The sequence below is a fragment of the Strix aluco genome, chromosome 3 (assembly GCF_031877795.1).
Source record: "Strix aluco isolate bStrAlu1 chromosome 3, bStrAlu1.hap1, whole genome shotgun sequence".
NCBI lineage: Eukaryota > Metazoa > Chordata > Aves > Strigiformes > Strigidae > Strix > Strix aluco.
In genome coordinates, this window is record NC_133933.1 from 71,961,221 (window position 1) to 71,985,640 (window position 24,420).

General features: G+C 39.0%; 1 protein-coding gene across 7 annotated transcripts in view; it reads left to right on the forward strand.

Annotated features, from left to right (window-relative positions):
- PTPRK (protein tyrosine phosphatase receptor type K) overlaps window positions 1-24,420 on the forward strand; it is a 418,239-nt gene that overhangs the window by 200,318 nt on the left and 193,501 nt on the right. For all 7 annotated transcript variants that reach the window (XM_074819158.1, XM_074819152.1, XM_074819154.1 and 4 more), the window contains exon 6: window positions 7,860-8,034. In XM_074819158.1, coding sequence (XP_074675259.1) covers window positions 7,860-8,034 — 175 coding nt within the window. The remainder of the gene's footprint in view (window positions 1-7,859; window positions 8,035-24,420) is intronic.

Sequence of the window (24,420 nt, forward strand, 5' to 3'; positions counted from 1 at the left end):
TGTTAAAGGGAGCCGAGTACACTCTGAATGTTAGAGAAGCTTTGTTAGCTTTTTCTTTTGTGGGGCCTAGAGAAAATTCAGAGAAGGTGCCTTGTTAGCATCCACAGGGTTTTGACTGTGTAACTGATGGAGATTTTTGGTCTCCTTTTTGGTTTTAGTCAGCTGTCAAGTTTGGTGCTTTTTGGTGTTGAACTGAAATAAGTCAGTCAGGCCTGCTTGCCCTAAGGAGGAGTCCTAGCCTTGATGTTGTGTGGAGGCTGTGGGAGGAGAGAGAACTGATCACTCTGGATTTGCTCTTCTCCCTGGGTGGTAGGAGTGATGGGTGAACCTCTGAGGAGCCTCTGGGAAGACAGCAGACTTTTTGAATCATCAGCATCATATGCCCAAAACAAGTATTAATTTGTACAGCAAATTGGGCCATTTCTGCCAAACCTTCTTTCCTCAGCCGGTAAATGCTGCTTAAGTCTACATCATTGTACCTCTATTGTGATTGCTGACAATGGCCAAGCAGCGTATAAGTTCTTTTTCTGTTGCACTTGAGGCTTGCACAGAAACTTTGCTTCCCTCATTTGTCTCATCATTGATTGCTTTTACTTATAGAAAAGATGTTTTAGAAAGTGAGCAACAGAATAGGGAAGCATAGAGGACAGGGCTTCTCTTTTGCAATGACTTGTCTACTTTACCTGCACTTTCACCTCGTCATATTTATGTTCTGTGATAGACGTTCTGGTTTTCCAATCATTTTTTTCAAAGATGTATGAAAAGCTACCTTGAAGTGTTATATCAAACTCCTTGTAAATGACTTGGCTTGTAGTTTATTCTGTATCACACACTGCTGACTGTGACATGGTTATAAAGAATATTCACCAATGAAAAATACAGTATTCATAACTTCATATATGAGATTCTCCTTTTAACTTGCTTGTCTCACAAAGGTTTTTTTTTTTTTTCCCCCCGACCTTCCACTCTGTATTCACCTTTGATGCTAATCTATGTCATTTAACCCTAAAGGAACCATTGTCCCTCTCTCCCTCCTCAAGTTATCAGCTTCTTGGATAAATATGGCAGTTCTCCCTAGATATCCGGTCATCTTAGGTTTCAGCAACATGAAATACTGTAATCCTTCTGGTTTTAATTTAATTCTGCCCCAGTTAACTTAAGTCCTCCAGCCTGCATAGCTACCAGTCATAGTTTACACAGCAGCCTTTGGGGTTGTCAACCCTCTATGTCTTCCCTAGGGACGGTACTGATCCTGCAGCGGCTGGAGCATCAGGTGCTGGGGGACTGTGCTGGGGACTGTGCCTGTGCCGGTGCCCTGGGGTGGCTCACTGACCACTTGACACAGCAGGTGCTGTTGCCTTCTCCTGCCGTTTTGTAGTTTACATCTAGACCAGCTGTGGTGGAAGCTTGGTCAATGTGTGTAGTCCTGGCAGTATTTCCTCAGCCAGCCAGTGGCTTAAACCCATATAAATGAGACACATGAAATTAAGATGATGTTTATAGAAACATATTGTTATAAATTCCTTGACAGCTGAGTCCTGTGAGTCTTGTCTGTTAATGCCTGCATTCAGGTTGTCTCCTCCTCAGTGATGTGATGTGCAGTAGGTAGTGTAATACCCCAGGCCCTAGTTTCCTCAAATAGCTACAGGACTTAATGAATTACAGAAGAATAAGAGCAGCTGGCATAGTTGGCTGCTTTTAGAAAAGGGTAAAATCATCTGCTGAGAAGTGTTTGAGGAACTGTCTTGTTCAGTAGTAGATTTTTTGTAACTTTTTCCCTTCATTGTCTTCTCTGAACTAACCAGACTTTTTGTTTTGAGCTGCAGGATGAATACTGTAGTTCAGCATGCACTACTCAGGTTGATATAGATCTTTAATCACTGTGACCAGAGTTCATATTTCTGTGAATTACGTTTTTTTTTTTTTAAAAAAAGTTAACACTGCATTCAAGAACTATAGGTTTCTGAAAAGCTTTTTTATTATTTTTTTTAAGTATAGATTTTTTTTTTTGGGGGGGTGTATGTTAGATAGGGTTCAAAATAAGATGCTTTAAAATGTCCAGAGAAAGCAAGTGTTATTTTTATTTGTGTAGTGGAATGACCAGTGACACTGTAGTATGAATTTCGCTATTTTGCCTCCAGTGGATTTTTTTATAATAAAATAAATCAGGGTTGCCACCTCTGAAGGGCCAGGTGGCTCTCAGTTAGATTATTTCATGAGAACCATTGCTTTCTTCAGTAGGAGGTTGAGTGCAGCTTGAGAGAAATTAAGCTACTTCAAAGTGGACAAGTTTGAGTAACAGCAGTGCATGCAACCAAGACATTTAAAGTAATCATGGATTTTTCTGTACTGCAGTGCAGCATGCAGGATAAAACTTGGCTTGTCGCATTTATTCAAGATCTTCAATATGTGTTTCCGTGGGAAAAACTATGTTGCTTTTTCCTGTTAATAAATGAATGCATAGTTCAATGGAAAGTAGAATCTTAGTCTGGTTTGCCATGCATGTAGTGAGACCAGAAAGTTAAAGCAAGTTGTATTAATTTCCTACTAAAAAAGTTTGACTGCATGATTCCTCTTAAAAATTGATCAAACAAAAGAAATTTCTACTTCACCTTCTTGTATACTAAAAATAAGATAGGACTATCTAGGCATATTATTGAAGCTATAGTTCCAATTCATGTTACACTTGGAAAAAATTACTTATTAGGCTTAAACTGTGTATTTGTAAATAAAATTGACTGGAAAAAAATGCCACTTGTTCAGTCATTTTCTCTTTTGTAGGTAGGGAAAAAAATAAAATTTTATTTATAACTTCTTACAATAAATAGATATCATGCTTTATTATGTTTCTAGTATGTTTAATAAGTTTTAACACTCCAAGAATATATATTGACACATTTGTGTAAAAGACTAAAATATACTTAAAGTAATAATAAAGAAATTTTTTTAGAAAGATTTTTTTCTCTGTTTGGAAATTGTGTCCTAAATGCTGTAAAAGTGTATGCTGTGTGTTCTGAAAAGTGCCAGTCAGCTACATGTAAGTAAAATTTAAAAAGTATAGTTACTTGTGGCGTTTATTCTTCTCAAGTTGTTTTATTTTTTGAAAACATCTTTCAGCAGAGATCATGCATTATTACTGGCATTCAAGCTATCCACATTAAACCCATTTCCCTCTTGCAAAAAAAGACATTTCTCCCTTTACACAGTGAGCAAAATCAGGAACGTTTTGGACCATGTTATTTACAAATTCCCTTTTCCCTGGGGCAGCAGAGATGTAATTCCCCTGGCTGCTGGGGGCATCCTTCCAGCCCTCCCACTGTCCAGTGAAGTTTTGATTGCACCTTTGGGGACCAAGTTGCATAGACAAACTCTCGCCTTGCACCCTGCTCCCCGCACAGATCCTGCCCTCTTCTCTGCTCTCCGTGTCTGCACAGTGAATCTGATCATGAGCTAATCCATTTGGTGAGGGAGTATGTTTTCTGGGAAGGTTTTTTTTGTTCTGGGTCGGTTTTGTGCATGAGCACAGGAGTGAAGGCAAGGAGGGAGCGAGTTGGGGTCAGCTGAAGTGGGCGCTGCTGCCAGAGTAACGTGTGTGTCATTGCAGCCGAAGTGTTGACATCTGATCTCTGGAGGCTCCTGGCATCCAGCCGAGAGTCTGAGAAGGCAACCAGAGTTGACTGTAATTATTAGCAGTGGAGTGGACTTATTTTAAGGTGTTTGCACTAAGGGATGGGGATATGTAAGGTTGAGCTGTCCAGGCTGATAAAAATCACTGGTGTGAAAAAAAAAAAAAAAAAAGAGTTCAGAAAAATTTAGACGGAACATCACCACAGAAAGCTATGGTATCTTATCGCTGTTTTAAACAACAAAGCAAACCCCACCACTTTTCATCCTGGAAAATTGAGAGAGAAATGCAGATAAGTTTTAAATCTATATGACAGAATTTGAAATGCACCTAAATTCTATAAATTAAATAAGTTGCTGGGGTTTAGATGCTTCTGATTCCATTTAGGTTCTAGCATATCCACTAAAATTTCATTTCATGTTTATTAAATGCTTGATCTCTTTCATGAGATGGAAAAGAGAAATTTAAGGCTAATTGTTAATTTCCCTATGCTAGTTTTTTAAGCTGTGTAGACTTTGCTGTTGACTTTGTTTAAAATATAGATGATCTCATTTCATTGCCTGAAAAAAAAAATTAATAAAATCATGTTCCTATCAAATTAAAAAGAACCTTGAAGTCATAGAGACTTACTTGAGGTCATAATTTTAAAGGCCTGAAATGCCAGAATTAAGGAGTTTTTTCCACATGCTTATATTTCTTTTAATCAAGTGTTTATACAGTGTAGTTCTTTGTGAAGCCCAGAGTTATTTTCACAAAAGGAGGAGAACTGCCTGGTGGTGACCTCTCCTAAATGAGCAATTCAGGGTTATCAAATCAGACAGCAAGGGACTAGAGGAACCAAGGATCGCACAGCGTACAGCCATTACCTATTAGTATAATTCCACATTAATCTTAAATTGAATTTTTAAAACCTAATTGAGCAGCATTTTCAAGCTCTGTTCAGTGTGAGAAGGACATAAATTGAAACAGTATGTACCAGGAACCCTCTAATAAGCAAAGAGTACTGCTGCCTTTCTTTCTTCTCCTTTAAAATCAGTAGTAATGCCCTGACATTAAAAAGAAGAATTTAATTAAGAGATCATGGCAGTGCATCTGAACTCTGACTGGCTAATGGCTTACCAATGTAAGGGATACACGCCAAAATGAATGCAAAGTATTTTCTTCAACATTCATTTTTAAGTGAGAACTCTCTTCTGTTTGAACTTTTCATTTTAATGATGGAAAAATATTTTAATGGATAAGCTGTACATGAAGACAGACTTTGAAGATGTAATTGTTCAGTAGGATTCCTAAGAAACAAATCTTAATACAGAGAGATTTGAGCAACTGCTCTCAGCCTGGTAAGATAAAGTGGTAGGAAATCACTGATGTAAATAGAAAAGAAAATCCTAGGTTTTGTTGTTGGAGTAGAACTGTAAAGCCTGTTAAATTTTATTTTGATTAATTGTTCTGAAAGTGCATGAATATTTCATTTTAAGTAGGAGCCCAACTCACTTTGTTTCTCAACATGAAGCGTGCAGATGAGCTTAAGTAAGCAAGTTCTGAGCTTTGGAGGGTAAATTATATTACACAGCAAACTTGGATGTGCTTCTCTGCTGCAGACTGAGCACTTGGCATTCAAATTTAAAGCACTGGACTTACTGAAGGGAATCCTTCATTTTGGAAAACTCTCTAATATTTATTTTTTCCTTCATAGCAGAGCAAGAATGAATGCATTATGTGGGTTACTTGTCGAGTCTGCTATTATATAATTTTTAACAATACACCTTCTGTTTATTATATTCTGCTTGGTCATTTAACAATCATGCAGCAAGTTTGTGTTTAGTGGGGGAGCTTGACTTCCCTTGGCTTTCTGGCAGTGGTGTGACGGTGAGAGCGTGTGCTGTGGGAGGGCACGGACAAGTATGAGAGGAAGAAAGTACCATGAGGTTTGTTTATTTTGGTTATTTCAAGGCACTAGATCCAAGCTTTATATTAAGTTATCATTCCAGAGAGTTCAAGCCTTTGCTCAAAACTGAGGTGGAGGGGAAGGGGGAAAGTAGCTTGAAAATCCTGCTTTTGGATTTAGCTTTTGCTATCAGGAGAAGCCAGCTAACCAGAGGGGGGGAGGTGCACCTCGCACCAAATAACTTTAATGTAGCTTAAGCAGCACCAAAAAATAAAGCCTTTGACATCACCCCTCTACGTGTGATATTGGAATTTAATAATTTCATTGATCCCTGAAGTTCAATAAGGTTTTTCATTTGTAGGAGTCTTTGCAAGCGTCAGCAAGCTTCCTTAATTCTTATTCATAGGAGGCAGATACTAGCCAAGCTGAGGAGGGAGACAGTGCCTGCCATGGGGCAACTTTGCTGTGCCGCACTGGATCCAGATTTTCAACTACCCAACCTCCATTGCTTTTGCCCTATGAACACCCTGTCAGATAGCACCCATGTGATAAGCAGGCTTTTGGCAGTTACGGGATGGTGACTGTTTTAGGGAGATGTGGTGAGAGAGTACCTTTGGAAGTGTCTCAAGTGCCACATTCTTTTGGAGATCTGGTTTCACTTTTTGCCTCTCACTGTACTTTCTGGCCTGGCTCTGCAGGCTGAACTTACCCCTGGGGAGTGGCTCCTGGCCATTTCTGGTGTAACAGCAAAGAGAGTGTCTGCGGGAGCAAGGAAACTGGGTGGTACCTTCATGAAGTGGGGAAGAGTCACACCAGTAGACCTGTTGATAAAGACGATGACGCGGTCTTTGTAGTGGAATACCAGTGACTGAAATCTGCCAGGCTGGTATAAATGAACGTTTTCACCAGGGCTTGCAGTGAAGCATGGGAAGAGTGCTTTGACTGCTGCAAGAAAGGTGGCAGAAGCTAAAATTCATCTGTTTAAATATATTAATAGTTAAAACAGATACTTGTTTCAGTGAGTTTGAAGCAGTGCTGAACCCCTGGCTAATCTACTGCAAAACTGTTTGGAGAGTGACTAACCCATGCTAAGATCACGAAGGGTAGATATAAAATGAAGTATTTTGAGTATTATGAAGTACTCCTGCCTGTGACAGGAGGCCAGCTAATATACACATGCAGCATTAACTCATCTACTTTTCCTCCCCTTTGTATTTTGCCACAGGCTTTCAGTTTATTAAATTCCGTGGCTCAGCAGTAGCGCTTCTTGTGTTAGACAGAAAGCTTGGAGTGTAAGACCTCAATGAAGTTTCTCATTCCAGGGGTTGATTAGAGCTAAAAATGTCTGCAGAGGTCACATTTTGCTACGTATCAAGTAGAGCAGGTGATGCCGTTAGAAGGAAATGATGATGTCTTTCTGGGGACTGAGCAAAGCTGAGTGCTCAGAAACTATCCTGGTCAAAGAATAACATGTGGTTATGGGAAAGAGCAGTGACATCATTTGTTCTTAGTGCATATTTCTGGGGTTTTTTTTAATGCTAACTTTTAGTGAAGGGTCTGTTTTTTGATTAAAATAAAAAAAATCATCATTTAAAGTGAATGGTAATGAGGAAAAGGGGTCACCAAAGAGCTCAAACTATTTTTACCTTACTGACTGATCTCTCACCCTGCCCTGCAGCTCCAGACAGATTAAATTTTTCAGTGATTTGTGGTAGCTGTGATTTTTTTTCCAGAACTCTTTAAGCTCCTTCCTTTAGATGAGATATACATTATTCCTCTTTTAGCAGCTTCCTTCCCTCCCCTTTTTATTTCAACTAGCTTTAGGTAGATAGGTGGTGCTTAGTATAACAAAGGTACAATTTTAGAAGTATTGAATTTAGACAGATAAAAGGTAGCATTAGAAAGGAAACATTGGTTGATTGCTGAAAAAGAGCTGTTGAAAACCTGTGAAATCCCTCAATGCCAGGTTTGTTTAAATATCTCTTATAATACACCCAGTATATCTGTTATAATTTTATTTAAAGTTGAATGAATTTTCTTAGGAGTACAACTGCTACTGCTGGGCTCTCCTGGGATGCTTGCAGCTATGAAGTAGTGGCAGATGAGTATGTAGTGGTCATGTTTTGCGGCAGTGTGAAAGCCTGATGGTGCTTTTCACCCCCTAACTTGATTCTGAAATGCTTTTGAGTACCACTTGTCTCTTGATGGGACCTCAACACTGAGCTCTTCTACCATGGAAATGAGGCATGGGCTGAATATACTTGGGGTTTTTTTATGTATTCATTGTATGATGATCATGCTAAATGTCTCTTGTAATAACTCTGCTTTGGTTACTCTTATTTTCAGAGAAGAAATGGGGAAGATATTCCAGTTGCTCAGACTAAAAATATCAATCACAGAAGATTTGCTGCTACCTTTAAGTTGCAAGAGGTGACAAAAACCGACCAGGATTTATACCGCTGTGTAACTCAATCAGAGAGAGGTTCTGGAGTGTCAAATTTTGCTCAACTTATTGTTCGAGGTAAAGTTTTAGTTGCTCTCATTTTGTCCAGTGAAATGCTCTTAATACCAGTGATTTCTACTTGCACCTTTTATTTAGACTACAGATGCCTTGGTCTGAAATAATCATACAAAGATAGCCCTGTGAAGTGTCTGAAGTTGTCATAAAATAAAAGACTGGTTTGCAAAACTTCTTACAATTGCTTTCCATAGAATGCATCTGTGTAAAAAACCCTGATCTTACAGTGTGTTTAACATGCCTGTATGCTTTTCTGTGGATGCTATTTATTGAACTTCAGGTGAAAACTCCTTAAGTTTTCATAAATACTTTTACAGGTAAGAGAGATTCCACTGTACTTAGTTAACCTTTTAAAATCAGTTGCCTTGAGCAGACTGGTAGTACAGCAAATAACACACTGCTCTGTTACCTGGGAAACAGGTATATAAAAATAGTTGAAAACTTTCACCTACCCGAGGACTGAGAGCTTTATGGAGATGATCTGTGATGATTTCCAACCTCTGAAGTAGGAGGAAGAAAAACAAAAACTTGCTTTTTCAACTTGAAATATTTTTTTTGTTGCAATTCATTCAGAAGCCTGCTCAGGTGCAACCACAGCTTGTGTGTGGCAATGTTGGGTTGATGATTTTTTTATTTATATATTTTATGTTCTGGAAGTATGTAATATATGATTGAATATAGGAGTTCAGTTTTCACTTCCAGAAGTCACTTTCTGGTTGGCCTGGGATAAGCTATTAAGCCTCTCCGTGCGTAGTTGTGCCACCTGCAGAACTGCCCATTTCACTCTTAGTTGTGGTGAGGCTTAATGTTTTTTAACTGGGAAAAAAAAGTGGTGTACAAAATCTGTCTGTGGTGCTGCTGCCCGGTACAGGGGCTGTTTTGGCCAGGGAAGCACAGGGGTTGGGCACACGATGGGCTCTTGCTTGACTCGGTGGTCCAGCAAAGGGCTGTTCAGTCAGTTGGTATCTGGGAGTAAGCCACTGTGTCTGCAGCCCGAACAAGGAAAGCAAGTTTCTAGAAATAAAAGTAGCATAGGAAATGCTCTAGGATATTTGCTATCTGGCATTTGCTGGCAGAGGTCCTTTCCCTGGGAGACCAGTTGATTGAGGTCAACTAGGTTTTACACTTTCTATATAACATCAATAAAAATGGCCTTTGCTGACCATATGAGGATTTAGACAATATGTTAACAGCTTTGTGTTATTCTGTTACGTGTACCTTTTTTCTAGCAAAGTGCAAGATAGTTTTTATCCTAATAAAATGAAATCAGTCCTGTTACATCATGAAAACAGACTTTTGTTGTTAGAAAAGCAGGGCAAATCGATGTATTTATCCAATAACCAAAGTTTTCTAGTTCTAGTGTAATAGAGCAATAAAATGGTGTTTAAAACACTATTTCTCTCAAAAAATGAGGTAACAATATCAAAGTTCATAGTACTCTCCTTTTAAATGCAGAATATTGTCCTGCTGAGAAGCTTAGCTCATTTGATAGAGAATACCATCTTTATGGCTTGAAACATAAACTTGATATCTAGCTATATATACAACAGCTATATAGGTTTTATATTTTAAGGTTAATTTTACTTTTTGTGTGCTTTTTGGATTGGAAGCCCAAGAATTTTAACTTCCTTTTAAAAATATATATATTTACATGTATGTGTATATATATACACATATATGTATATATATTTATACCATTAAAAAAAAAAAGAAAAACATTAATCTTCTAAAAACATTTTCATCTATTTGACATCATGGTAGAGAACAAAGATTTATGTTTTATAGTAGGATTTATTGCTTGCTGTTATATTTGAAAAGCAATATACAGTAATATATTTTCTTGTTTGTCTGGATAACCACTAAATAAATCTTGTTAGCCAAAAAAGCATACCCTTAGGGATCAGCTACCCTGGTGTTAAAACTGTACTGAAAATTAACCATAATGACAGGTCCTATATCTCAGTGGCACTTTAAAGCTGACATTCTGCTATGTGGATACAAAAGATGATAATTTTAAAGGAAATTTTTGGGCCACTGATATGAATTGCCTTTAATAAGAGCTGGCATAGTATTGCCCATTGTCAAAGATGACCCAGGGGGAAGAGTTTATTAGTGTGTTTCCTTCTAAACTGGAAGTGACAGGGCATGCTTGGGGCCCTTTTGTTGCTGTTTGTAACAAATGAAAATTTTGCTGCAGAATTCTCATGCTGAAGAGTATTGATCTGTGTGTTCTCACAGCCAGAGGAGGGGAAAAAACCCAATGAAACACAATTTACTTTGTCATGGCTTTAGTATTGCTTCCAGATCATTTTGAGTAATGATAAGGTCTTCAGTTTGTAGAAGCCAAACTTTATTGTCAACACCAGTTATTAGAGAGCAAGAAACAAGGAACAGGAGTTGTTGCCCAGGTGTTCCGTTACGTGGCTGAGATCCTTACATACTCCACATCTGTACAGACATGTGGTATCATAATATAGGTGTGGAGGCATCTGATACTTTTTTGATCAGCAGTCCATAGACTAGTCTTGGTAATGAAAATTCCAAGTTATAGAATGTATATCATGTTGAAACATCATTATTTCATTCTGAGCTTTAACAGAAGAATTACATTCAGTGGAGTTCTCAACTTCATTTCAAATGTAGTTACCTGTGAGGGATGGTGTACATTTAAAGACCCTGACTGGGATAATTCAATTACTCTGGTTAATTTTTTGAAGAAAATTCAGACTAGGATAGGATTTGTAATTCAATTATGACATTTTACCAACAGTAGTTCCAGTCAATGATTTAATGTCTCACCTTTGCTTGGAGCTGGTCTTCATCTCCCAGGTCAGCAGCTGCATTGTATTGATTTTTTTTTTTTACATGGTTTCTATGACATTGCTGTCATTTTTGGATACATGTGCAAGGAGCTCTCCCTTTTCCCTTCCTTTTACAGGAAGCTTGGTGCTGTCATTACTGTTAGTTGACATACCCTCCCGAATAGGTCCATCTGATTAATTGTCTATTTATATTTTGCCTTGGTGTCTGGTAAGTTGGCAATTTCTGGGAAGGTAGTTTCTTGATGTCTTCAGGGTTGTGTGTACTGGAAGTTGAAGGAGATGCTGAGAGGAACAGTAACTGTGATATGTAAGAGTGAACGAGAAGACACTGACTGTTTCTGTTCACTTGTTTCTTACTTGCTTTTGAGAACAAGTGTATCATGCTCTCAAAGTCTTTCTGCTCCTTTTGCTACTTAACATGGAAATGTAGAAATTAAGTGCCCAAAGTATCACCTGTGCACTTGTGCTTGTATATACTTGATATATACAATTGTATAGACTTTCCAAGTTACACTACTAAATGTACTGATCTTCAATCAATAAAGAACTTTGCCCTGTGATCAGTTCTTGTACTGTGTCATCGTTCAGAGCTCTTAAGACAAATATTCCAGCAGGTTTTTTAAGTTGGCAATATTTATCAGAAGAGTGATCTTGTGCCTCAAGAAATGAGGTAGTTTTCATCACAGCAGTTGTGATCAACTTCTTGGTTGACTTGGCATGTTAAAAGTGGCTGGGCTGTCAGGAGAACAGGAAGTTGATGATGTATTCTTATGGGATTTGTTAGCAAAACTTTGTAAAAGAATCCAGATTTAGTTTGTTCCTGTTTGGAATGTCTTATGCTCAGGCAGTCCTGCAGGGACCATGAATAAAATCACCATTTTCTTTGGCTGCAGTGTACCTGGAAGATCCACATGAGTGATAAGTCTTTATGTATTTTTTTTTTTTTTAATTTTACTGAAACAGCAGTTTGTTGCTCTGATTATCAAAAAAAAAAAAAAAAGGCAAACCACTCTCTCAAATACAATGATAATGAATGACACTTTATCTAAAGTGTTTGTATACTTTCCCAACTTTTCCTTTAAAGTAGCTGTACGTTGCTAGCAGACTAGTTGTACAAAACTTAATATTGTGCTATGAAATACTGCAAATTCAGCAGGAAATGTGCATTTTATTTTATGTAGTGGATCTTACATAAATTAGTTGGAAGAAGATGTAGATTAGTGTTAAAGACAGGGAGGAAAAATAAGGGAAAAAGACCTCAAAATGTATGAATCAACTGTAATGTTTGTTAATAATCTGTGAACAGCTCTACCATATGTCTGATTCTACTGATAGTTTCTATTTGAGTCGTAAGTTATAACAATTTTTTATGTTTTTCCTAGGTGAATGTAGTTAACATTTCTTCATCCAATCCAAGCAGCCCTTCTGTGGTGGGGTCAAAGCAAGGGGAGGCTTACACCTTGATTTATGATTCCCATATGGAATTGCCTTCATGTCCCTGGTAAATCCAAGTTAACAATAGAAAAGAAAGGCAGTTTTCCTCCATATGTTTTTCTCTACTGTTTTCTGACTGTTCTTCCAGAAATCAGAAGTCTGGTAAACTTACCCATTTGTATGAGTTTGTTAATATGAAGGAGGCTGTTTTGTTTCTTGTGTTTACTTTGACATGGCAAGCAGTCTCTCTGTCACGAGGCTCAAGTTTTGGTGCGGTTTGTGATTATATTCTTCTTTGGTTCCCTTACTGGACTTAGTTTACTATTAGGAGCAGTTCTTATTATGTAAGTAAGTCTGGCAGTGATATTTCTGCCTTTCTTGTCTGAAATCTGTTTAGGGGTTTTATACAGGAAGACCAGCCATTTGGCTGGTCTCCGCTGATGCCAGAACACTGTGAAGATGGAGTTTGCCATCACAGGAGTACATCATAAGAGCATTATTTTTTTCTCTTACAAGAAACTCTGAAGTATTTCTATTTAAGAAAGTTGTGGACCAAAATTCATTTTCCAAATTTCACTAGTACTTGTTTTGTTTGGAAAAAGAGTGAAATCTCTGGACTTGCTCCTGGTGTGTGTCCTCAAATTTGCTACCTGGTTTATTTGTTCAGTATAATAGCAGACTTAAAAATATGCCAAGGAGAGCACTAGGCAGCAGATAGAAGTAAATGCATCAGGTACTCTGAATATATACTCCCTGTTTGCAAATAGGCTAACTCTTTTTGTACCAATTTTGCAAAATGACCCATATCTCTGTCCTCCAGTATTAAGTTCTCTGATGAATAGTAGATTTTATTTTTTTTTCACCCCTGGTCATATCACCCACCATCATAAATGCTAGACAAATCAGATTATTAGTGACACTTTGTTATGTGTTCAGAAATTCAGTCTCCAGGAGACAGTGGTGATATATAATAGGGCTTTGGACTGTATCTTTGAAGAGTCTTGAGCTAGGTCTTTGTGTGTGTGTTTCACTGAATTTCAAAGCAGAGGGAAAACTGGGGAGAGAGATTCCACAGTCCAAGTTGTTGAAATCTGTGGGCTTTACATAATTATCTTGGCTAAGTGCCCCTTTGAACCATCGCCAGACTTCTGTAGGAGTATGCAAACATTTTAGTTGTAAGTTGGAAGTCCCATGTGGCTGCTATGCTTGGTTCATAAGGTGCATTCTTGGAGTACATATATTAATACTGTCACACTTTTGGACACTCATCCCACTTTCAAGACTACTTTATATTCCAAGTTTTCCTATTAGTTGAAGCCTAATTCTCTCATGGTTGTATCCCTATAGGAAAAGCAGGTGACAATCTCTTAATGACTTTGCAGCAGTTGGAAAAATAATTAAATGATTTTGAAGTTTTTCTAAACCTTGCTAATAAAACACAAGTTATATTTTGGGTGTATGTTTAGGTGTAACCATCCTTCAGAGAGTCCAGGATCCAATTAACTTGATCACTTGATCTTTTTGTGGCATCCTCTGGTTTAGATTTCTCTACCATATTAAGATCTTATCCTCTTTAAGCAGGTTTAACAGGGAATCTTCCTATTTTCAATCCTCTGTGTATTACAGTCAGTAAAGAGGGGTTGTCTCCCTGAAGTCAAATCCTGCCTCCTTTAAAAAGAATGAAACAAGAATATAGGAAAATAATTCAATAGTCTATATGTTCATAATTAATAAATTGAGTCAGATAAGAGTCCTGAGCTCTTCATATATCTACCATACCAGAAAGAGTAGCAGTCTCGCTTTCTCTGAAGGCAGCTCTTCTGTCCAAGTAACTCTGCTAGACTCCTTTGCTAAGGCAACATTTGTCTCTGGTTTATGTAATTAATAGGTGCATTGCTCATTTTCTTTAGATGGCACAGGAAATTTGCTTTTCCTGGAGAAGCAGGAGAAAATAGTTTTGACTAGATTTTTAAAAGAAGCTGAAGAAACTTATATTAGCAGGAGGTAACAGAAATGCAGTGTTTGGAGTAGGCTCAATTCCATCATTCTGAGCAATCTTTGCTGGGCAGTGTTACATTTGAAATGACAGAACCACCTAGGGCAGGTTATCTAGGAGTGTGTCCAGATGGCTTCTGAATATCTCGAAGGATGGAGACTCCACAACCTCCCTCAGTCACCCTCACAGTGAAAAAGCATTTCCTGATGTTCAGACAACCCTTCCACATTTCAGTTTGTGCCCATTGCCTCTGATTCTGTTACTGGGTACCACTGAAAAGAGCCTAGCTCTGTCCACTTTGCACCCTCCCTTCAGATAGTTATACAAACTGATGAGATCTCCCCTGAGCCTTCTCTTCTCTAGGCTGACCAGTCCCTGCTCTCTCAGTCTCTCCTCATGTGAGGGTTGCTCCAGTCCCTTCATCATCTTTGTGTGTCCCTTCATTGGACTTTTTCCAGTGTGTCCATGTCTCTCTTGTACTCAGGAGCTCAGCACTGGACCCAGCACTCCAGGTGTGGCCTCACCAGTGCTGGGTAGAAGGATCACCTCCATCAACCTGCTGGCAATACTTTGTCTAATGCAGCTCAGGGTACCATTAGCCTTTTCTTCTTGCCACAGGTGCACATTGCTGGCTCATGTTCAACACAGTGTCCACCAGGACCCCCTGGTCTTTTTCTGCCCAGCTGCTTTCCAGCTGGGTGACCCCCAGCCTGTGGTGGTGTCTCAGGTTGTTTCTCCCCAGGTGCAGGACTTTGCACTTACCCTTGAACTTTGAGGCTCTTGTCAATCCATTTCTTCAGCCTATTGAGATCGCTCTGGGTGGTAGCGTGACCCTCTGGCATTATCAGCCACTCCTCCCTGTTTGGCATCGTCATTAAACTTGCTGAGGGTACACTCTGCCCCATCACCCAGACCATTAATGGACATGTTAAACATGAAATGCTACAATGCTTTGTAGCAGTCAGTTTGATTATTTACTTTTTTTTTCAAGGGACGATCAAGTTGCTTTCATTTCAAAGTCTTTTCATGCATATATGATTTCTTTAAAAGTTTGCGTGGTACTGTCAGAAGTAAAACCTTGTATTCTTGACAAAGATCAGTCTCCTGTTTGGTGTGATGGACTCTGTTTAGCCGATTCCTTCATTGCAGTGTTGGCTTAGTTTGGGTGGAGAGTGTTTCTATCTCCTTATAATACTCTTGAAGTCTTTTTAATGTGAACTGTTGCTTTATTGTAGTTCTGTGATTTGTTCTTCAGAAAGATCTGAAACATGTAAGGTAAAGCACACGTTTTGCTTTTATCTCATAAGACGTGAGTTTTGTACTGCTTGATATAGTCTAAATTAATATTCTCGTTAGGCAAAAGCTAACCTTTTCAGCGCTGATACGTAGCTTCTTACTGTATTCCCTGAACTTTAAGGTCACTGATGTGGATCAGAGCAAGAGCCAAAGTCCTGTAGCCCCATGTCCTGCCTGTGGTTGGGTTCAGTAGCTGGAATTTGGGACAGGGTATCGGGGAAGAGCAGATGTAGAGGTGACCCTTGTTGGGTCACCAGTCATCTTTTAAGTAAGGGGTGGTACCCTCTCAGCTCAGACATTAGTGATATGACTCTAGTTACTCATTCAGGGAGAAGATGTGTGAGTATAGAGCAGAGGGGCAAAGTACAGAGAGAGAAAATACTGCTCGTCTTAACTTGTTCTTGAAAGTATACTGTTTGCTCTACATGTGAAGCCTGTCAAAAGAGTTTACCAGATACTAACAAAATACAAAATTAATGTCTACATCAAAGAAGTGACTGTGCAAAGTGATTGAGCTGATATGAGGTGGTTTTTTTCAATCTTTATTTTTATTAGATCCTCTCCTAACCAATGAAACTCAATCCTGTTATCACTGGCAGGTGGGAATGGATAACATATAACCTCTTGTGACAAAGCGTAGATTTAAAACCTCTGTAGAGGTTTTACATAACTGCTAAATATCTTTATATAAGGATCATAGTTAACCTAGAAATGACCTATTAAAAAATAACCATGCAGGAATCAAACCAGATTCACAGTTAACTAATTTTATAGTTAACTAATTTACAGTTTTCATTGCCTGGTGTATACTTTTTTCTGACATCTGTGGTGGATGCTGATGTTGTGTGGCACTTTGGTTTGTGAGTCCAAGCAGCCAGCTGTTCCTGTTGTGTTTCCTGCAAGACTTCATCCCACCTGTATGAGAGCACATGGGATAGCAAACCCTGTGGAAGTCCTCTTATCTTCTCTCTCCTCCAGTCACTTCTCAGTGGAAACCCTGTGGGAACTCCCTTTCCACGGGATCTGGGTGGAAACCAGCAGGACAGAGGGGAAAAAAGAGGAGGAGGAAGGCTGGTGATGCTGGTAATTAGCCAGATCGATGTTTACGTGGCTATCTTTATTTCTTTAAGAGCATTGCTTTTATATATCTGAAGCTGATACATTTCTAGGCATCTGATCACTTTTAGAACTACAAATAGTTTTCCTTGTATCTTTTCTAATTATTAGGTATAACACTATTTTGTGTGCCATTAGGTGCAACACTGTTTTGTGTCCAGGACTGAACATGTAACAGACCTGACTGATTTTTTGAGTGTTGTCTTCGACCACGTACATAAACATTCAGACAGGAATGTACTTTCAAAACAAATCTCTGGATTGTCTCCGCTTCTGAGCCCTCAGTTCCCGTCAGAACAAGGGATCTACCCTTCTTTCAGAGGGAAGTAAACCAAAAGGAGGCACATAATGCTTTCCAGCTGCCAGTAGGCATTCAGTAATGACTAAAACTCATCCCAGGTACAACTACCTGAAATGGACATAGAGGGTGTTGCTGGGTCTTCAGCACCAACACCTTCACTCTGCAGATCTACTAGCACAGCGTTAGGGAATCCCAACCGTTGATTAAGTGTGGGGTGTTTTCCCCACCAAGATTAACTCAGAAAAAGAACTTTTGAGGTTAGGTCTGTAATCCCGATCCCTCTTGCCATGTGAAGGAGATATGCCCGTGCTAGCCAAAGAGCGAGCAGTGCAGAGCCAGGGAGGACTGGGCCTGGGCAGGGCTTTAAGGAATGGCTATGCTTAGTGTTTGGGTAAAATGAGGGTGAAAGGGCAGTTGTTGGCAGGGAGGGAGGCTTTGCTCCTCTCCTTGTTCCTCTCCATGCCCCTAGGGGTGCGCAGTCCCTGTTCTCCTCTTGGCTCAAGGGCTGTGTTGCTTTTGAGGGCTGGTTCAACAAGCAAAACAGTCATCAAGCTGCTCCCTCTCAGCGTGGCTGGAACACTTCTGCCTTACTGGGAAGTGCAGTCAGCTTGCTGGAGCTGGCCCAAGAGCCAGGAGCCCGGAGCAGGGAGGAGGGCAGGAAAAGGGCCCTCCCCTGCTTGCCAGGCAATGGGCTCCTACTTGTTCTTGTCAGGTCTTGTGGACACCTCACCGTGATTTGGCTGTAAAATAAATAGAGCTGTAGGGTCAGTCAAAATCAATGGAAGCCTATAATGGGAAGTGGTGACCTGGGATGAACTTGGCCAGGCAACTCACGGTTTCAGAGGAGTTAGCTCTGTGCCAGCAGCCTTAGTGCTGAATTTAGGTAATGTTCTGCTGGGGTCTTCTGCCACTGTGGCAGACCAGGTATTATCAGCCCCCTTACTGGCAGCATAAGTTGGGTATCACCTGGATATGATGTGGCTTCACTGAGCCCAGTTTAAAATTGTATTGCTGGTGATACCACAGGTGTGGTATTAATGATTGATTGTGTGAGCATGGTCTTGCCATTTAGGTGTTGTTCTATACCTCTGTCATTTTTTCATGTGCCTCCTTATTGGGAAAGTACATAGGTGTCACTTCAGGGAGGAAATAAGGGGATTTCTTTGTTTTTTATATCTGCATTTTATCCAAGTAAAATGACATGAAGATCATTTGAAGTAACATGATTTTTTCTCATCTTAGAGATGTCTCCAGACTGCCCTACCCCATCAGTACTGTATTTCACTTGGATAATTTCCCTCCCAGTATCTGGTCTGTCTCTACGTTTATTTAAATCGCATGTTTTGTTTGAATACTGCAGCTCAGGATGGTTTGTCTCAGTTTAAATGCCATTGATGTAAGCGGGGAGGTTAAGAAAATATTTACTTAAGGGTAGGCAAAGTTCCCTTACCTGCCATCATTTCCCAGTTTGGGGGAGGGGAAAAGCCCTCTAGGTTTGACATCTCTGTGTATTGTGCAGGGTTGTTAAAAAGTGTGTCGATGAGTAGATGCATGGTAATGATGAAAAGGAGTGCATTTGGAATTCAACATAGATGGCAGAAAATGCAGGATGTCAGAGAAGCCATATATTAAAGGGAATTTGAATTGGAAACTGAATCCCAACCTGCCACTGGGGGCATTTTGATCATTTTGATTTATTAAACTTTTATAACAGCATTCAGATGAAGCTGAATTAAAACGCTTAGTCTTGGGTGGTTTATGGTACACAAGTCATCATGCTAGTGAAGTCTTGCCATGATCAATGTAGAGTTAATCTAAGTTTCTTTTTGAATGCAGGTGCACCTGTGTGCTTTAGTCTGTATTTTAAAATCTAATAGGCTTCTAATTCTGAATCACTTAACAAAAATACAGAGTGAAGCCACCCCTGACATTAATTTTCAGCTGCATTTGAGTGAATCTTGCTATTAAATTGTAGATGAACTGTAGGAACACAAACTGCATATATATTCCTATACCAATTTTATATATTGATAAATATACATGCAATATGAAATAGCTAGCTATGGAAATAGAGCAATATTTCCTTGGAAATGGGTCATATTCCTAAAGGCATAAGGCACTTGCATTGTAATACTATCCTGACCATCTCCCAGCTTCGGCAGCCGTACATAGTCTCTGCACTGTCTGAGCACCATCTCTGCAATAAAAAGAGATCAATTACTATTAGAGTGGTACTGCAGGTTAAAGGCATTACAGGTTCACACTCAGTTTTGCAGCAGGGAGATGATACTTAGCTGCAAATGGGGAATGATGCAAAAGATGGATGAGACAGAGTTCAAGGAGCAGTAGTGTGAGGGTCCAGCACTATCATTCCAAGCTGTCTCAGAGACATGATGGATGGTTCGGTGGCAAGAAGCAATCATACCAGATGATGAGAGATTCGTCTCCAGATCTTGAGCCCGCTGCATGCTGTCTACATGTTGGTGTTCTAGTGGCATAATGATTCCTGATGTGTTATGAAGAGCTAAATTACTGTACTTAAACAACTAAACTGGTATGTTGAATTTAGTAACCCAGATTTTTTGGCAGCTGCTAGAAAAGCAAGTAGCATATCAAACGCTCCTGCACATTGTAAATTTAATTACCTCATATTTATGCATAGTACTTGTTGACAGGATCTTGTAAGCTATGCTAATATGGTAGGTAATTTGTTACCTCCAGAAATCACTTTCCATGTGCCTTCTGATCATTATCATGAAACATGATAAATGATCCAGCCCATGAGGTGTAAATGAAAATGAAATGGATAATTGGATTCTATGTCTAAATTGAGGCTGGAATAGTTGCTGCAATTATAATGGAATTTATCTCATAAAAATATGCTTTGCAATGTACTAGTGACCTTTAATCATTTTGGTTGGGGAGTTATTTGAGGATAATTTTAAAGAGATTACAAAAACTTTACTCAGAATAGTTTGGATAGAAGTTTTTTTTCTTTCCTAAAGAGTTTTAAATATTTGTCTGTTTAATAATTCATATTGCAGGATTATCTGGCAGTGTTAACTGCTGGAAGATAGTTTATTTGCAGAATTATATAGAAAATGGTGAGAAACATATCTGCCTCTCCTGAAGAAGAGTGAAGCTTAGCTACGTGCAGAAAGGAATATTTCTTCCAGGTGAGATGCAGTGTTGAATCTGGATGTGCTGGTTTGCTAGAGAGCTTGTCATTGAGACTGATATGGAACTGCAAACAGGCATGTCTTGGAGAAGATTTAAGGAGTGTTATAAGGAAAATGAATGTGTTTCTCTCCCCTGTTTCCCAGGTATGTGCATGTTTCTTATGGCAGAGTTAGTGCCCTACCTCCTCAAAGAGGAAGGGTGACACTGTTGTGTTGGGACTGAAGTTTGAATTTTCAGCTCTTCTCTGAACTTTGTGTGGTTTTTGGTTTTGGTTTGTATGTTGGGTTTTCTTAAAACTGCTTTGTGTCTGGGACCTCATCTGTAAAATTTTGTGTAGTTATTCTATGTCTCTTTTTCTTAGCCATTTAACTCTTAAAGCTTGTAGCATATATTGTGTTGCAAAAATTTTGAGTTTACCATCCCAGTTGATGTCTATACATGGTAACTAATGCAATTTTTCATTTTCTAGATTCTTTACTAGTAAATGGAAGCAAAAATTTCCACTCATGACCTTGTGGACTAAACAAAGACAAAACCTCAGTGAACAGTGTAAGAAAAAAGTGAGAGTACATTCTTAGGAATTAAAAATTGCCTAGAATCGACTTAGATTAGAAACCTTACAGCCTAATAAAAATTATTAGTAGGGATGGTAGGGAAAAATCTCCCAACAGTCAACTTACATGCATTACTTTATCCTCCAAGGAAGAAGTTCAAAAGTACAAAATATGTTCTTAACCAATGTGATCTGAAAGGCTTAGACATTGCATTGGGTTGGTTCAAGGCTTGTTAAGGTAGGGTCGACATCTGATGAGGAGTTCTAGTATTATTAAGAATGATAGTCCTAACTTTGTATGAATTACTTAATTTGAATAAACAAATAACAGTAAAAATACTTTTCTCAATTTAGAGTTCTTGTTTAGATTTTCACACAAATAAATAGACTATAACTTAAATGAATTTAAACTTTATTTGAAATTGCCAAGCATCTTATAAGATAATTTCTGTAACCTAATGGAAAGTTTTATTCAAATTTTTGAGTATTTATAATAGCTTTTTGGTCCTTGTGTCTTTTTTGTGGTAGATCCCATAAGCCATATGGAGCTGTACCTGTTTGTGGACACAAGGAAGAATATTACAAAGTCTCAATGCCATACATGTTTTTTGTAAAGCTGTCTGTAGACCAGCTTACTTGTTTTCTGGGAAAATCAAGATTAGTGTATTATATTGATGATTTGATCTATTTCACTATCTAATAAGGATGAAATCAAAGTTTATGTGAAAATTTCAGTTTTATTCTTACACTGACATCCTCATGGTAATATAAGTTGAGTTTTTAACAGCTGGAGATGTAAAGGCTACTGCTTTTGAAGGGAGATATGAGTAAACCAAATGCTTTTCTTTGGCTTAAAAAAAAAAATCAGACTGTAGTCTCATGATTTTTAATGCTTGCTTTGAACTTCACTCTGACTTTGAAATGTGTTGACAGCAGTTGCTTGACTAATGATTTATTCTTGATTCACTTCTCTTGGACTGGATGACTTACATGTCCTAGACAAAACAAGATGTTCTCAGTGGGATCAAGCTTGTGACTATAGGTTCCATGACCAGCCATGGGAATATCCTCCTCTTCTCTTTACTGGGGATGGAAAGGAGCAGCTGTCTGGCAGTGTATGAAGCACTGCTTTATGTTGGCAGCCAGATACTTCCAGGGTACAGTTGTAGGGTGTTGTTTTGTTTTTTTGTTTTTTTAAAATATGTGGAGTTGTGGCACAGTTCTTCCTTTGGATGTATGCAGCATAGCACTTGGTCACCTTAGTGGACTGAAGAGAAGAGATTTCTCATGTTCCTGTAGTTGAAGGCTTGGGTCATCTTACCATATAGAATTTTCCTCTTGAAAGTAAGCCAGAAACATTCTCTAGTATTTCTGTGTCATTCTGCCCCTTTCTAGTTTAGTCTGCCCCTGCCTCAGGGCAAGGGGTAAGGCATGAGTTCAGAACATAGGGAGAAGAAAAGCAGCATCTCTGCAGATCATCCTCCCATGCCCTCAGACCAACTTCTGATCTCTGCGGTGTCTGAAGACAAAGTAGTGAGGGAAGCCAGCACAATTTTTCCAAGTGTAATAATGACTGACAACTCCTGCTCAGCTCTTAAACAGGTTAAAAGAGCTTGGGTGAAGTCAATGAAGCTTACCATTTTGATTGTGGATAAGCCAGAGTTCTTGTCTGTGATGTTTTTCTCCATTTTACTTAGGTGAAACATGGCATATATTACAAGAAGCTGGTAAAGTAGACAACTGTGGGGAAAAAACCTTGCTGAAATTATCAGTATTTGTGCAAAGAAATGTCTTCCCATTGTTCCAGGAACATCTTTAGTCTGATATTTGAAGCAAGGGACTCAAACCTTACTCCTGTGATGACTTTGTCAGCCCATTGACTGCTGTCCACAAAGTCCCACTTGTCATCCTCTCAAACCAGGCCATTTGGTTTATGCTTCTACCCAAGAAAGTACAACAAATCGGCTTCGCTATTAATTTTTGGTTGGCATCACGGTAATGCAGCATCAAGAGTATGTGCCTCTCCTCTCTGCTTCTGCAGGGGAGGGATTTGTCTCACCAGTTTTCTCATGCCCCTTGACTCCTTGCATTGGCTGTCCTTCAGCAAGTTAACAAAATTATGTGACACACACTCACAGCTTGCCATTACTACTCTTCTCTGCTAGTTCTCGTAAGTATGGCATCCTGTAATCCTCACTTTTGCCACTGCCTTCTCTCTATATTTTTTCAGTTTTGCACCAACAGACCCTCTTGAACTTTCTACAATGTGATTTATCTCTGCCATCTTTTGTACTCTACATTCCGGCTGCTACTTTAATCAGTGGAGCAGAGAAAATGCTGTCAGGTTGAATATGCCAATAAATGACAATGAGGTAATTGAAAGGTGGTTAAAAAGCATATTTTACTAGAAAGAGTAACTCCTTTTCCAAAAGGTTTTGTAAAGGCAATATAATTGGACACTTCAAGAACAACTTTCTGGCTGGCTACAGACATGTTTAAGATGTATTTTGAATGTAGGCTCACAGACTTCTCTTCTTTCCTGACGTTTATCTGGTTTATCTGAGAACCTGCCTCAACCTTTTTTTTTTTTTTTTTTTTTTTCTGCATAAGTTCTTTAACTTCAGCTATTTCTTAATGCTGTTTCAGGAATCTGTTTGACCTTCTTCTTGCATTTTTCATTCAACATGGCTGCCTAAAGAAATATTTAATGAGTTTTATTTTTCCTGGGAACACCTCCGATACTTGACCTCTAGGTATGTGGACTTTGCCACAGAAAGAATGGTGCCCCAGTGACACTTCTTTTCCCTCTAAATTACCCTCGTTATCAGTGACATTTTCACAATTAGAAACAAAGTGATTCTCCTGTTTTAGTTGTTTTAGGAGCAGCTTTAGCCTATTGTTTGAATAATATATAAGGTTAAAGAATTGATTGAGAGAGCACAGGTTGGCTATTTATTCAGCCCAAACCGAGTGGCTGCTTCAAGAATTTCACGAAGCAACTTTCTGGAGTTGCAGAGGGATAAGAGTAGTTTAATTCATGTTTTGTTTTGACCAAATTTTGTTGCCCTGTATGTAAAAATAAAATGAACCCCAAAATAGGGATTTAATTGTATGTCAGTACTTCCAGGCTGACATTTGTTAAAAGCGTGTAATGAAAGGAGGAGAATGATCTTGCTTCGAAGTTGAACGCTTTGTAACAGCTGCTATTGCTTACATTAAAAAAGGGGGGGGGGAGGTGTAAGTGTGTGCCAAACAATACATGGTACATGCAAACTGTCACCTTATTAAGGAGACTGTCCCCTAAGACATTTGCACCATTAGGACTTCTGATAATTAAGATGAACTATATTTCAGCAAGAAGGCAGCCTTCTGGCCAACTGACTAAGCAGATGCCAAGTGGAAGCAAATGAAACTAAGTTGAGCTCTCAGGCAATTAACAGAAATTAATGGACCAGGTACCTACAGTCTGTTTCCTGCGGGTGTCAGTTGAATGTCCTCGCACTTCCTGCACTTCCAGCTCTGCTTACTTTCAGGGGTTTGGCACCTGAGGTTTCCGTATTGAAATTTGCTGGGATTTATCGCCTGCTTAGCAGACCTCACAGGATTCCTGTGGGGGATTAAAAATTTCACAGGATTCTGGAATTTTAACGGATTGAGAGGGAATCATTGAAGTGATCCTTTGATGACAAGA